The sequence below is a fragment of the Coregonus lavaretus genome (genome assembly GCF_964263955.1).
Source record: "Coregonus lavaretus genome assembly, contig: HAP1_SCAFFOLD_998, whole genome shotgun sequence".
Taxonomy (NCBI): domain Eukaryota; kingdom Metazoa; phylum Chordata; class Actinopteri; order Salmoniformes; family Salmonidae; genus Coregonus; species Coregonus lavaretus.
The window spans coordinates 102,360-118,014 of NW_028163081.1; the positions used below are offsets into that span (position 1 = coordinate 102,360).

General features: G+C 39.4%; 1 protein-coding gene across 1 annotated transcript in view; it reads left to right on the forward strand.

Moving 5' to 3' along the window:
- Positions 1-295: 295 nt before the first annotated feature.
- Positions 296-15,655, forward strand: part of LOC311118509 (NACHT, LRR and PYD domains-containing protein 3-like) — a 30,685-nt gene continuing 15,325 nt past the window's right edge. Inside the window, exons 1-4 of the mRNA XM_084193301.1 lie at positions 296-615; positions 6,072-6,188; positions 10,375-10,491; positions 14,792-14,908. Coding sequence (XP_084049427.1) covers positions 533-615; positions 6,072-6,188; positions 10,375-10,491; positions 14,792-14,908 — 434 coding nt within the window. The 5' untranslated portion in view covers positions 296-532. The remainder of the gene's footprint in view (positions 616-6,071; positions 6,189-10,374; positions 10,492-14,791; positions 14,909-15,655) is intronic.

Below are 15,655 nucleotides of genomic sequence, written 5' to 3' on the forward strand. Positions count from 1 at the left end.
GGAAAAACGTATTACTTGTTAAACAAAATCTCTTTCTCTGAGCAAACGTATTAGTATAAAATAATTTAATGTACCATTGTTTTGAGCATACAATATAGCTCAGTATTTGAATGATTTATTTTATACAGTCATGTTTACTCATCTTTATCAAGGGAGTCAATAATTTGGGACCCCACTGTATACTTCAAAGTTAGAGATATGTTGGAACTGGATCCATCATTATTATTGTATTATTAATATTATTATGATTATGATTATGATTATGATTATTATTATTATTATTATTATGATTATTATTATTATTATTATTATTATTAGCTTCACTACATGGAGAAAAGGTGAGAAATATCAGTCATGACTACATGTTCATGTGATTGCATTAAATCCTGACTGTTCGGACGTGTCTGTTAGTAAATGTTTGATTTCTAAGAGATAATGAATAAAATAGAACAATTGACCTTCAATAATTAGTTGTCACTGTGTTCACCACAACCAACATGTTGCATCTCTGTTTAGGGGTCAGTGGTCTAAAATGAGTCTCTCTGGAGAGAGAGAGGAGGGGGGCCCTGCCTCTAAAATGAGTCTCTCTGGGGAACATGACACCAAAGCTAAGAGGTGAGATGACAATGTTGTTTAAGAATTTATAAGGAGTTTATTTCTAAAACGTTATATCCACAATTTTTTCACGTTTGTTATTTTACATCAGAAATGATTGCTTATGGGTACCTTCATGTGTCTGTCAAATATTGTTGTTCTAAGATTTTAATTAATAGATTTTTGTGTATGAATTTTTGTTTTGCAAAACACTATATAGCTGGAATGAAATGTTTGTATCCTGTATATTTGACTGTGATATGTGGATGTCTCACCAGCACACACAAACACACACACACACACAGACACACACACACACACACACATCTTTACCAGCATACACACACACACACACACACACACACATCTTTACCATCACACACACACACATCTATAGAAGTTTTGCATGACACAATCATTTATCCTACTCTTAGTTATTGTCTAATATGTTGTCATGCATGACCTTATTGTTTTTACTAATTCTGATCGTAGTTACAAGCGGAATTTTGACAATATTACCGTCAAATTAACAGTCCTGTTTAAACCAAAAAGGGTTCTATCACCTGCTTAATATACGGAACCACTAAAAGTTATATATAGAAACCTTTTATAGGGTTCTTTGATCAGAACTGCTGGGGATTTGGAAAGCCATAGTCAGTCAATCAACAATAGAACAATACTCTTATGAAAAATATGTATCTTTAACTTACAGTCTGTGGATACTATGCGACTAGAAAGGTTAAACATGCATGTATGACATCACAGCACATTTGAAAAAACATGGCAGGTGGAAATCAAAAGAGGATGTTCTACGGAGATAGGTGGGCGGGGCTGAGAGTAGCAGAGGGGTGGGATTAAAAAAGATCATGATCGGTAATAGTCAATACTGTAAACACTATAGATGTCTGAGTACTATCTATCCAAAATGTAATGTGTATAATTAATTATTATTATTATTATTATTATTATTATTATTAGTATTAGTATTAGTATTAGTATTAGTATTAGTATTAGTATTAGTATTATTATATATAAAAAAAGTAATTACTGTGTATAAAAGTATTGTATGGGGGGTAGAATTGATCTTCGTTATATGCCAACACGCTGTTGGCCAGGGAGGCATCTCTTTGTTTGAACGATGGCCCACGTCTAATCCGTTCTCAACCCCCCCAAACAGCAGACCTCACACATACAGTTGAGACCAGCACAGGTTCAAGCTGCAGTGCAGCGCCCCTGGATGGAGAGCATGTTGTGGGGTTAAGGGCCTTGCTCAAGGGCCCAATGAAAGGTGAATGTTTTGAGGACGTGAACACAACAGCCCTACAGTGATCAGATCAATTACGCCCCTTCTTTCCAGCGCCTGGCCCGGGATTCAAACTGGACACTTTTCGGCCACAGGTCCAACACCTGCCACAGCTCCAACTCATTTGCCAGACTGAGCAAAACATAGATAGATAGTGTGTTAAAAGTCATGGAATGATTAACTAGGCTATTGAATCACCAACACTTATTATACATCATTATTATACAGAAATCATTGTCAAAAGCTGAAGAGATACTGTTCCATGTAGTTCTATATTATTATGGATTGATCATATAGAAATATAGAAAACAATTTAAACTACTCCAAAGCAATTACATGTGCCGCAGGAACCACTGACTCACTGCATTATTCTATAGTATTATCAAGACACCTGCTGTTAACTCTTAACTGGTTAGGACAGCTCATGAGGTGTCCTAAATATCTGCCGACTAGGTGGGACTTTAGGCTTCATGCATAGCTTTAATTTATACCCATAAGAGTAGAAGTCTTTATTCTCAGCACTTATACGACCAATTTTCTACTCTGAGATACTTTGGGCCCAGACCTCAAAATATTGTTATAAAAAACGTTGAATGTTTGTTTTACATATAAAAAATAAATACATGAATATTACTAATGTAAGCCACTGTAAAGACTGGGTTTAGTTTATTGCGTGGCTCTGCTCATGTCCGCGTTCTGGAACTGTCCGCGTCCACGTACGGTGTGGCGCCAAGCATATTGTCCAGTTACGCGCAGAGTGGGCTGAGGTGATGTTGGGGAATAACGACGGAGTTCGTTACAGTGTTGAGACACCAACGTTTATTGTTCAATTAGCTTTTTTGCGTAATGGTCAGTGACAGTATGAGTGTAGCCAGATCCTTTTCACTCGCTATTCTTGTTTCATCTTGTGGTTCACCGGATTCGTCATCATCCTCGAGGGACAGACAAACGACCTGCTAGCTAGCCAAGCTAGTCGGTACAGCGAGCTAAGCTAGCTACTCTACCAGCAGCATCCTAGTTATCCTAGCTACCACTACATCATCACCGGCTGCCTGCATTTCTTGTGGACCGATGGAGCTCCCTGGTTGTTTCTTCCACCTGTTAAATACCGTGGAGGGCTTCTCCCTCTCTCGTTGACGGATGCTGGCCTACGCTCCCTCTGTCCGGTTCTCTTCTCTTCACTAGATGGACGGTAACTTTAGTGTTTAACCCCTCTGTGTCCAAGGACTGAACTTTTAAATATTATTTTTGGGGCGCCTCAAGTGACATTTTTTACGTTTATTTCTGATAAAATTAGTTCATTGCATCCGCCATGGAGCCCAGTTTCATAATATTACCTTCTGTCCCTGGTTATGAAGTAATCGCGAAACAACAGGCCTTATGTTTGGGAATTTTTCACCCTACCAGCTCCTAATAGTTCTATTGAGCTCCGTGACACCGACTCGCCTTCAAAACGTTCTATTCCCAGCCCATTGTTCTGCGTCACAATGCCAGCTTCACTATTGTTATCAATGAGACCTGCCTGCCTTAACCCTGTAGGTTTACCTCAGGTAACTTATTATTAACAAGGTTACGGTTACTTGGTGAGCGTTAACCCTGTAGGTTTACCTCAGGTAACTTATTATTAACAAGGTTACGGCTACTTGGTGAGCGTTAACCCTGTGGGTTTACCTCAGGTAACTGATTATTAACAAGGTTACGGCTACTTGGTGAGTGTTAACCCTGTAGGTTTACCTCAGGTAACTTATTATTAACAAGGTTACGGCTACTTGGTGAGCGTTAACCCTGTAGGTTTACCTCAGGTAACTTATTATTAACAAGGTTACGGCTACTTGGTGAGCGTTAACCCTGTAGGTTTACCTCAGGTAATATATTATTAACAAGGTTACGCCTACTTATGGCTCACAGTTCACCTTGTGGTAACCCATAGCGCTAGCGATGGCATGGTTAACCATGTTTTCAGAAAAAGGTGTACAACCTAAACAAAACGCATGTCCCTGTCCTCCTTTTCAAGAGGTGGCCGATTTATACAGCCGTTATACATTTTTAAATTAAGAAATAACACATTTTCTTTGATTTGTTGTTTCTAAATGGCCTCTGGGTAATTTGATATGCATCGAAATCTTTATTAGTAGGCATCAAATTTGAGCGAATGCTGCACAGGTTCACAGAGTTGCAAACCAAATGGATATAATGGGGTGATTGTTGTCTAATCGGGTGGTCTAGCTAATGGATTTGTAGATCGGATGCAGTTGCTACCTCAGATTATGAACCTAGCAAGTGTCATGAATGAGTGATGTAGTAACCACAGACGGCCACAGGGAGGCGCAAGAGAGCTATAAACTGTGGTCCTCTGTAGCTCAGCTGGTAGAGCACGGCGCTTGTAACGCCAAGGTAGTGGGTTCGATCCCCGGGACCACCCATACACAAAAATGTATGCACGCATGACTGTAAGTCGCTTTGGATAAAAGCGTCTGCTAAATGGCATATTATTTATTTTATTTTATATAAACCAATACTGTTTTTTGCCATAAAAACCCTAAACCTAACAATCAATCAAATGTATTTATAAAGCCCTTTTTACACAAGCAGATGTCACAAAGTGCTATACAGAAACTATTACCCTACGTATTACCTATTTCAGCCTTAAGGGTAGGGTAGCCTAGAACACTTTTAGAAACTATTTTAGTAATAATATTATTATGTTAGTAAATACAATTATAGTATTAAATAGCATTTTGATTATTTTGTTAATCAAAACCTGTTTACGCATTTTGCTTTTTTTGTTGTTATTAGTTATTTTATGATATTTATTATTGCAAGGCAGAACGCTTGATAAACAAGATACATACATTTTATTTTTCAAATGTGCTTTGAACTGGGTGACCTAGTATTCTCTATGTGAAAGTCCAGAAAATGGCATCGGATAGGTGGGGCAGGTTTGAGACTGATCTAAGGAATTAACAAGAAAAATACACTTTATTCTCAGCTGCCTCACCAATGTCTGAACGTGAATTAATAACTTTTAATTGCTAAATATTTCCAATAGATGGCAGCATATGACCACGAAGCATCAGTTATAGGCTACAAGCAGCAATATGATTAACATAAAATAGCATGCAACTAAAGACTATATGTCCCATGATTTTCTAAGATGTTCACTCAATACTTTAGTTAGCTATATATCTCGCATTAGGCCTGTGATGCTTTTGGAAGAGCAATTAAATAGTGACTATAGCAGGTGTTGAACCCCGGGTAAATAATCACTAGTCAGATGCTTTAACCTCAACCCTAGTATTCATGTATTATAAAAAATTATCTTAATATCTGATATTGGGAGTAAACAACCTCGGAATAGATAAGACAAGAGTGCATCTTCCAGCCCGCCAATAAATTACATCATGCAAATGTACCTCAACATTCCCCTCGCTTGCGCTAGAAGGCAGAGTACTCGCTGCCGCTGACGGCACAAGCTTCTTATTGGGGCTGAGTTGGCTACTTGTTCGAGAAGGCAGAGTGCTCGCTGCTGGTTGATGAATCTGACAATGAATGTACTAGGAAAATAAATTTTTCTCTACCAGAGGTGACTCAATTATTGTTCATTGATTGGGTCTAATGGTCGTCTTGTGCTGAACTGCACATGTGCAGGCAGTCAAATCAAAGGCACTCCTTCGATATAAAGTAGTTTTTGACTAACATTAAAATGTGTCAGTTTGTTAAACTACTTAAGACAGGACATTTTCTAAATGAACAACTAAGGAAGTCATTTGTATCTCTCATTGACATCTCAAACCCCAAACCCTGGCCTGGTCTGCTTCATATGCATTCCCTGAATACATTTTTTACATCAGCAGTTGTCACAAAGTGTTTATATAGAAACCCAGTCTAAAACCACAAACAGAAAATGCAAAAAAAACATTTGTCTCTCTGAAATGAAGCCATTAAGTGATCGATTTTAAACAAACACATGTCTGTCATTGAACAACCCCATGCCATGATTAGCTAGTGAGAAAACACAGCCATTTATTTGATAATTTCTTTAAACAATAGAAGCTAATTTACTAACATTTCTGAAAATGGATATATAGCGTTTTGGAATGAAACTCTTCTCATGTTTCCCCATCTGAGCTCAGAGTAGATGAGAGACATAATGTTTGTCTCTGTTGTGTTGAAGCCCAATCAAGCAGGAGAGACCAGCCTCCCCTGTACCCAGCTGTGTGTCCATGAGGAGTGACAAGTCTATGGGTCTTCCTATATTCTTCAGAGAGGGAGACTTTTCTACTGAACAAAGGTAAGAAGAACTCATGGGTCATGGTCAGTGAGTTAAACAACACTGTCTCTAGTCATTTCTCCTCTCCCATTTTCCCATTTATTTTTGTTGTTTTCATAATCCATAGGCTAAACCTTTTTTCCATTTTCATAGTCCTGAAACAATATTAAACAAACACTAAATTCCCTCCCTGTGTGTGTGTGTGTGTGTGTGTGTGTGTGTCTGTCAGGGAGTGTGTGTGCACTCCCTGGATGAGATGTCATCTCTATCCTGATTGCCTAGTCACTTTTACCGCTACCTACATGTACATATTACCTCAACTACCTGGTACCCTGCACATTGACTCAGTACTGGTACTCCTTGTATATAGTCTAGTTATTAACTCAACTACCTGGTACCCCTGCACGTTGACTCAGTACTCCTTATAGCCTCATTATTGTTATTTTGTTATGTTACTATTTCCTTTTTTTATTTAGCTAATTTTTGTTACTTTTTAACTAAATTGTTGGGAAAGGGCTCGTAAGTAAGCATTTCACGGTAAAGTGTACCACTGTTGTATTCGGCGCATGTGACATACAATTTCATTTAATTTAATTTGAAGGTCATGCGTAAAAACATGTCATCAGGTCGAGCAGTCGTCGCACGCCGAACGGTCGTCTCACGCCGAACTGCGCAATTGCAGGCCGTCAAATCAAAGGCACTCCTTCCATATAAAGTTGTTTTTGACTAACATGAAAACGTGTTAGTTTGTCACTTTCACGAGGTTGAAGTAATAATGTGTTCAACTACTAAAGACAGAACATTTATAAAATGAACAAATCAATCAATCCAAATTAAATTTGTCACATGCTCCTAATACAACAGGTGTGGACCTTACTGTGAAATGCTTACTTACGAGCCCTTAACCAACAATGCTGAGTTACATTTTTTTTACTAACAACTAAGGAAGTCATTTTTACTTCTTTGTTTTCTCAAATCCTAAACCCTGGCCTGGTCTGCTTCATATGCGTACCACAATTATATATTTTTTTTACATCAGCAGTTGTCACAAAGTGCTTTATAGAAACCCAGTCTAAAACCCCAAAGAGCAAGCAATGCAGATGTAGAAGCACAGTGGCTAGGAAAAACTCCCTAGAAAGGCAGGAACCTAGGAAGAAACCTAGAGAGGAACCAGGCTCTGAGGGGTGGCCAGTCCTCTTCTGGCTGTGCTGGGGGGAGATTATAAGAGGATATGACCATTAATGCCAGATCGTTCTTCAAGATTTTCAAATGTTCATAGATGACCAGCAGGGTCAAATAATAATCACTGTGGTTATAGAGGTTGCAACAGGTCAGCACCTCAGGAGTAAATGTCAGTTGGCTTATCGTAGCCGAGCATTCAGAGGTCGAGACAGCAGGAGTGGTAGAGCGAGAGAGAGGGTCGAAACAGCAGGTTCGGGACAAGGTTGCACGTCCATTGAACAGGTCAGAGTTCCATATCCGCAGGCAGACCAGCAGAAACTGGATCAGTCACGTCCGGTGGAGCATGTATCGACACTGATAGGATCGAAAGAAGGGGAGCGCTGCTCTCGCATCAGTTTTGTCCATTCAAATCTTTCCATAACATTAGAATTATTTCACAATACTGACCACGGATCAGCTTCTAGAAAGATATTACTACCTACGGCTGCAAATATTGAGGTAGTTTATTCTAGTGCTTACACAATAAAAATGCACTAAATCACATATTTGGCACATCATTGTGCACATGTTAGGCTACACATCATGAAATATATTGAGACAAATTACAGACAGTAGCCTACAAGTAGCAAAATAAAACTAAATATATTGAACATTGAATATATTTCAATATGATTGAAATAGGCCTATAGCCTACTGTTTATATTTTAATGCAGTCATCTCGGTTTTCATTTGAAGCATAATTTGTGTACTTCCCTTGTTTGAATCAATTGCAAAGACATTGGCAACTTTGTATTTGTAGTCAACTTTGTTCTGAATTTATCGGTGGTCAAAAAGAGACGGATAAACCATGTGATTCTATGTTTAGCGGAGATGTTCTGTGTATAAAGTGACGCGAGAGGGCAAAATAGCATCTAACGACGCACTTGGCTGTTCTACAAGTGGTCTGAGGCAGGTGTTAGAATATGAGCGTTTTCAAGTGCAACGTTAATAACGATGGTTTTGGGAAACAGCTCAGAGATTTAACAATGCACCTACGAAGGTTCTAATGATGAACTTGGCCTTATAATGCTTTTGGAAAACCGGACCCTGGATAAAAAACATCTGCTAAATGACTAAAATATCAAATGTAAATGTTTTACATACAGATCTCATATTACTGTATTGAATTATTATTTTACAATATTTAAATATTGATGTCACAAGTGTATCATTTGTACAGTTCTTTATTAAAAATGTAGTTACAGTGGGGGAAAAAAGTATTTAGTCAGCCACCAATTGTGCAAGTTCTCCCACTTAAAAAGATGAGAGAGACCTGTAATTTTCATCATAGGTACACGTCAATTATGAGAGACAAATTGAGAAAAGAAAATCCAGAAAATCACATTGTAGGATTTTTAATGAATTTATTTGCAAATTATGGTGGAAAATAAGTATTTGGTCACCTACAAACAAGCAAGATTTCTGGCTCTCACAGACCTGTAACTTCTTCTTTAAGAGGCTCCTCTGTCCTCCACTCGTTACCTGTATTAATGGCACCTGTTTGAACTTGTTATCAGTATAAAAGACACCTGTCTACAACCTCAAACAGTCACACTCCAAACTCCATTATGGCCAAGACCAAAGAGCTGTCAAAGGACACCATAAACAAAATTGTAGACCTGCACCAGAATGGGAAGACTGAATCTGCAATAGGTAAGCAGCTTGGTTTTAAGAAATCAACTGTGGGAGCAATTATTAGGAAATGGTAGACATACAAGACCACTGATAATCTCCCTCGATCTGGGGCTCCACGCAAGATCTCACCCCGTGGGGTCAAAATGATCACAAGAACGGTGAGCAAAAATCCCAGAAACACACGGGGGGACCTAGTGAATGACCTGCAGAGAGCTGGGACCAAAGTAACAAAGCCTACCATCAGTACCACACTACGCCGCCAGGGACTCAAATCCTGCAGTGCCAGACGTGTCCCCCTGCTTAAGCCAGTACATGTCCAGGTCCGTCTGAAGTTTGCTAGAGTGCATTTGGATGATCCAGAAGAGGATTGGGAGAATGTCATATGGTCAGATGAAACCAAAATAGAACTTTTTGGTAAAAACTCAACTCGTCGTGTTTGGAGGACAAAGAATGCTGAGTTGCATCCAAAGAATACCATACCTACTGTGAAGCATGGGGTTGGAAACATCATGCTTTGGGGCTGTTTTTCTGCAAAGGGACCAGGACGACTGATCCGTGTAAAGGAAAGAATGAATGGGGCCATGTATCGTGAGATTTTGAGTGAAAACCTCCTTCCATCAGCAAGGGCGTTGAAGATGAAACGTGGCTTGGTCTTTCAGCATGACAATGATCCCAAACACACCGCCCGGGCAATGAAGGAGTGGCTTCGTAAGAAGCATTTCAAGGTCCTGGAGTGGCCTAGCCAGTCTCCAGATCTCAACCCCATAGAAAATCTTTGGAGGGAGTTGAATGTCCGTGTTGCCCAGCGACAGCCCCAAAACATCACTGCTCTAGAGGAGATCTGCATGGAGGAATGGGCCAAAATACCAGCAACAGTGTGTGAAAACCTTGTGAAGACTTACAGAAAACGTTTGACCTGTGTCATTGCCAACAAAGGGTATATAACAAAGTATTGAGAAACGTTTGTTATTGACCAAATACTTATTTTCCACCATAATTTGCAAATAAATTCCAATGTGATTTTCTGGATTTTTTTCCGTCATTTTGTCTGTCATAGTTGACGTGTACCTATGATGAAAATTACAGGCCTCTCTCTCATCTTTTTAAGTGGGATAACTTGCACAATTGGTGGCTAACTAAATACTTTATTCCCCACTGTATTTGTTACATTTAACTGTGTAAAATCTAGCATTACTACTAAATTTTCTGAGAGTTCATTAGATATATAGCATTTTGCAAAAAAAAACATTTGTCTCTCTGAAATGAAGCCATTAAGTGATTGAAACTCTTGTTATGTTTCCAAATCTGAGCTCAGAGTAGATGAGTAATGTTTGTCTCTGTTGTGTTGAAGTCCAATCAAGCAGGAGAAACCAGCCTCCCCTGTACCCAGCTGTGTGTCCATGAAGAGTGACTGGTCTATGGATCGTCCTATAGTGTTTAGAGAGGGAGACTTTTCTACTGAACAAAGGTAAGAAGAACTCATGGGTCATGGTCAGTGAGTTAAACAACACTGTCTCTAGTCATTTCTCCTCTCCCATTTTCCCATTTATTTTTGTTGTTTTCATAATCCATAGGCTAAACCTTTTTTCCATTTTCATAGTCCTGAAACAATATTAAACAAACACTACATTCCCTCCCTGTGTGTGTGTGTGTGTGTGTGTGTGTGTGTGTATGTGTGTGTGTGTGTGTGTGTGTGTGTGTGTGTGTGTGTGTGTGTCTGTCAGGGAGTGTGTGTGCACTCCCTGGATGAGATGTCATCTCTATCCTGATTGCCTAGTCACTTTTACCGCTACCTACATGTACATATTACCTCAACTACCTGGTACCCCTGCACATTGACTCAGTACTGGTACTCCTTGTATATAGTCTAGTTATTAACTCAACTACCTGGTACCCTGCACATTGACTTAGTACTGGTACTCCTTGTATATAGTCTAGTTATTAACTCAACTACCTGGTACCCCTGCACGTTGACTCAGTACTCCTTATAGCTTCATTATTGTTATTTTGTTATGTTACTATTTCCTTTTTTTATTTAGCTAATTTTTGTTACTTTTTAACTAAATTGTTGGGAAAGGGCTCGTAAGTAAGCATTTCACGGTAAAGTGTACCACTGTTGTATTCGGCGCATGTGACATACAATTTCATTTAATTTAATTTGAAGGTCATGCGTAAAAACATGTCATCAGGTCGAGCAGTCGTCTCACGCCGAACAGTCGTCTCACGCCGAACTGCGCAATTGCAGGCCGTCAAATCAAAGGCACTCCTTCCATATAAAGGTGTTTTTGACTAACATGAAAACGTGTCAGTTTGTCACTTTCACAAGGTTGAAGTAATAATGTGTTCAACTACTAAAGACAGAACATTTATAAAATGAACAAATCAATCAATCCAAATTAGATTTGTCACATGCTCCTAATACAACAGGTGTGGACCTTACTGTGAAATGCTTACTTACGAGCCCTTAACCAACAATGCTGAGTTACATTTTTTTTACTAACAACTAAGGAAGTCATTTTTACTTCTTTGTTTTCTCAAATCCTAAACCCTGGCCTGGTCTGCTTCATATGCGTACCACAATTATATATTTTTTTACATCAGCAGTTGTCACAAAGTGCTTATATAGAAACCCAGTCTAAAACCCCAAAGAGCAAGCAATGCAGATGTAGAAGCACGGTAGCTAGGAAAAACTCCCTAGAAAGGCAGGAACCTAGGAAGAAACCTAGAGAGGAACCAGGCTCTGAGGGGTGGCCAGTCCTCTTCTGGCTGTGCTGGGGGGAGATTATAAGAGGATATGGCCATTAAGGCCAGATCGTTCTTCAAGATTTTCAAATGTTCATAGATGACCAGCAGGGTCAAATAATAATCACTGTGGTTATAGAGGTTGCAACAGGTCAGCACCTCAGGAGTAAATGTCAGTTGGCTTATCGTAGCCGAGCATTCAGAGGTCGAGACAGCAGGAGTGGTAGAGCGAGAGAGAGGGTCGAAACAGCAGGTTCGGGACAAGGTAGCACATCCATTGAACAGGTCAGAGTTCCATATCCGCAGGCAGACCAGCAGAAACTGGATCAGTCACGTCCGGTGGAGCATGTATCGACACTGATAGGATCGAAAGAAGGGGAGCGCTGCTCTCGGATCAGTTTTGTCCATTCAAATCTTTCCATAACATTAGAATTATTTCACAATACTGACCACGGATCAGCTTCTAGAAAGATATTACTACCTACGGCTGCAAATATTGAGGTAGTTTATTCTAGTGCTTACACAATAAAAATGCACTAAATCACATATTTGGCACATCATTGTGCACATGTTAGGCTACACATCATGAAATATATTGAGACAAATTACAGACAGTAGCCTACAAGTAGCAAAATAAAACTAAATATATTTAACATTGAATATATTCCAATATGATTGAAATAGGCCTATAGCCTACTGTTTATATTGTAATGCAGTCATCTCGGTTTTCATTTGAAGCATAATATGTGTACTTCCCTTGTTTGAATCAATTGCAAAGACATTGGCAACTTTGTATTTGTAGTCAACTTTGTTCTGAATTTATCGGTGGTCAAAAAGAGACGGATAAACCATGTGATTCTATGTTTAGCGGAGATGTTCTGTGTATAAAGTGACGCGAGAGGGCAAAAAAGCATCTAACGACGCACTTGGCTGTTCTACAAGTGGTCTGAGGCAGGTGTTAGAATATGAGCGTTTTCAAGTGCAACGTTAATAACGATGGTTTTGGGAAACAGCTCAGAGATTTAACAATGCTCCTACCAAGGTTCTAATGATGAACTTGGCCTTATAATGCTTTTGGAAAACCGGACCCTGGATAAAAAACATCTGCTAAATGACTAAAATATCAAATGTAAATGTTTTACATACAGATCTCATATTACTGTATTGAATTATTATTTTACAATATTTAAATATTGATGTCAAAAGTGTATCATTTGTACAGTTCTTTATTAAAAATGAAGTTACAGTGGGGGAAAAAGTATTTAGTCAGCCACCAATTGTGCAAGTTCTCCCACTTAAAAAGATGAGAGAGGCCTGTAATTTTCATCATAGGTACACGTCAACTATGACAGACAAATTGAGAAAGAAAATCCAGAAAATCACATTGTAGGATTTTTTATGAATTTATTTGCAAATTATGGTGGAAAATAAGTATTTGGTCACCTACAAACAAGCAATATTTCTGGCTCTCACAGACCTGTAACTTCTTCTTTAAGAGGCTCCTCTGTCCTCCACTCGTTACCTGTATTAATGGCACCTGTTTGAACTTGTTATCAGTATAAAAGACACCTGTCCACAACCTCAAACAGTCACACTCCAAACTCCACTATGGCCAAGACCAAAGAGCTGTCAAAGGACACCAGAAACAAAATTGTAGACCTGCACCAGGCTGGGAAGACTGAATCTGCAATAGGTAAGCAGCTTGGTTTTAAGAAATCAACTGTGGGAGCAATTATTAGGAAATGGAAGACATACAAGACCACTGATAATCTCCCTCGATCTGGGGCTCCACGCAAGATCTCACCCCTTGGGGTCAAAATGATCACAAGAACGGTGAGCAAAAATCCCAGAAACACACGGGGGGACCTAGTGAATGACCTGCAGAGAGCTGGGACCAAAGTAACAAAGCCTACCATCAGTAACACACTACGCCGGCAGGGACTCAAATCGTGCAGTGCAGACGTGTCCCCCTGCTTAAGCCAGTACATGTCCAGGTCCGTCTGAAGTTTGCTAGAGTGCATTTGGATGATCCAGAAGAGGATTGGGAGAATGTCATATGGTCAGATGAAACCAAAATAGAACTTTTTGGTAAAAACTCAACTCGTTGTGTTTGGAGGACAAAGAATGCTGAGTTGCATCCAAAGAATACCATACCTACTGTGAAGCATGGGGTTGGAAACATCATGCTTTGGGGCTGTTTTTCTGCAAAGGGACCAGGACGACTGATCCGTGTAAAGGAAAGAATGAATGGGGCCATGTATCGTGAGATTTTGAGTGAAAACATCCTTCCATCAGCAAGGGCATTGAAGATGAAACGTGGCTGGGTCTTTCAGCATGACAATGATCCCAAACACACCGCCCGGGCAATGAAGGAGTGGCTTCGTAAGAAGCATTTCAAGGTCCTGGAGTGGCCTAGCCAGTCTCTAGATCTCAACCCCATAGAAAATCTTTGGAGGGAGTTGAATATCCGTGTTGCCCAGCGACAGCCCCAAAACATCACTGCTCTAGAGGAGATATGCATGGAGGAATGGGCCAAAATACCAGCAACAGTGTGTGAAAACCTTGTGAAGACTTACAGAAAACATTTGACCTGTGTCATTGCCAACAAAGGGTATATAACAAAGTATTAGGAAACGTTTGTTATTGACCAAATACTTATTTTCCAACATAATTTGCAAATAAATTCCAATGTGATTTTCTGGATTTCTCTTCCTCATTTTGTCTGTCATAGTTGACGTGTACCTATGATGAAAATTACAGGCCTCTCTCTCATCTTTTTAAGTGGGATAACTTGCACAATTGGTGGCTAACTAAATACTTTTTTTCCCCACTGTATTTGTTACATTTAACTGTGTAAAATCTAGCATTACTACTAAATTTTCTGAGAGTTCATTAGATATATAGCATTTTGCAAAAAAAAACATTTGTCTCTCTGAAATGAAGCCATTAAGTGATTGAAACTCTTGTTATGTTTCCAAATCTGAGCTCAGAGTAGATTAGTAATGTTTGTCTCTGTTGTGTTGAAGTCCAATCAAGCAGGAGAGACCAGCCTCCCCTGTACCCAGCTGTGTGTCCATGAAGAGTGACCGGTCTATGGATCGTCCTATAGTGTTTAGAGAGGGAGACTTTTCTACTGAACAAAGGTAAGAAGAACTCATGGGTCATGGTCAGTGAGTTAAACAACACTGTCTCTAGTCATTTCTCCTCTCCCATTTTCCCATTTATTTTTGTTGTTTTCATAATCCATAGGCTAAACCTTTTTTCCATTTTCATAGTCCTGAAACAATATTAAACAAACACTACATTCCATCCCTGTGTGTGTGTGTGTGTGTGTGTGTGTGTGTGTGTGTGTGTGTGTGTGTGTGTGTGTGTGTGTCTGTCAGGGAGTGTGTGTGCACTCCCTGGATGAGATGTCATCTCTATCCTGATTGCCTAGTCACTTTTACCGCTACCTACATGTACATATTACCTCAACTACCTGGTACCCTGCATATTGACTCAGTACTGGTACTCCTTGTATATAGTCTAGTTATTAACTCAACTACCTGGTACCCCTGCACGTTGACTCAGTACTCCTTATAGCCTCATTATTGTTATTTTATTATGTTACTATTTCCTTTTTTTATTTAGCTAATTTTTGTTACTTTTTAACTAAATTGTTGGGAAAGGGCTCGTAAGTAAGCATTTCACGGTAAAGTGTACCACTGTTGTATTCGGCGCATGTGACATACAATTTCATTTAATTTAATTTGAAGGTCATGCGTAAAAACATGTCATAAGGTCGAGCAGTCGTCTCACGCCGAACAGTCGTCTCACGCCGAACTGCGCATGTGCAGGCCGTCAAATCAAAGGCACTCCTTCCATATAAAGTTGTTTTTGACTAACATGAA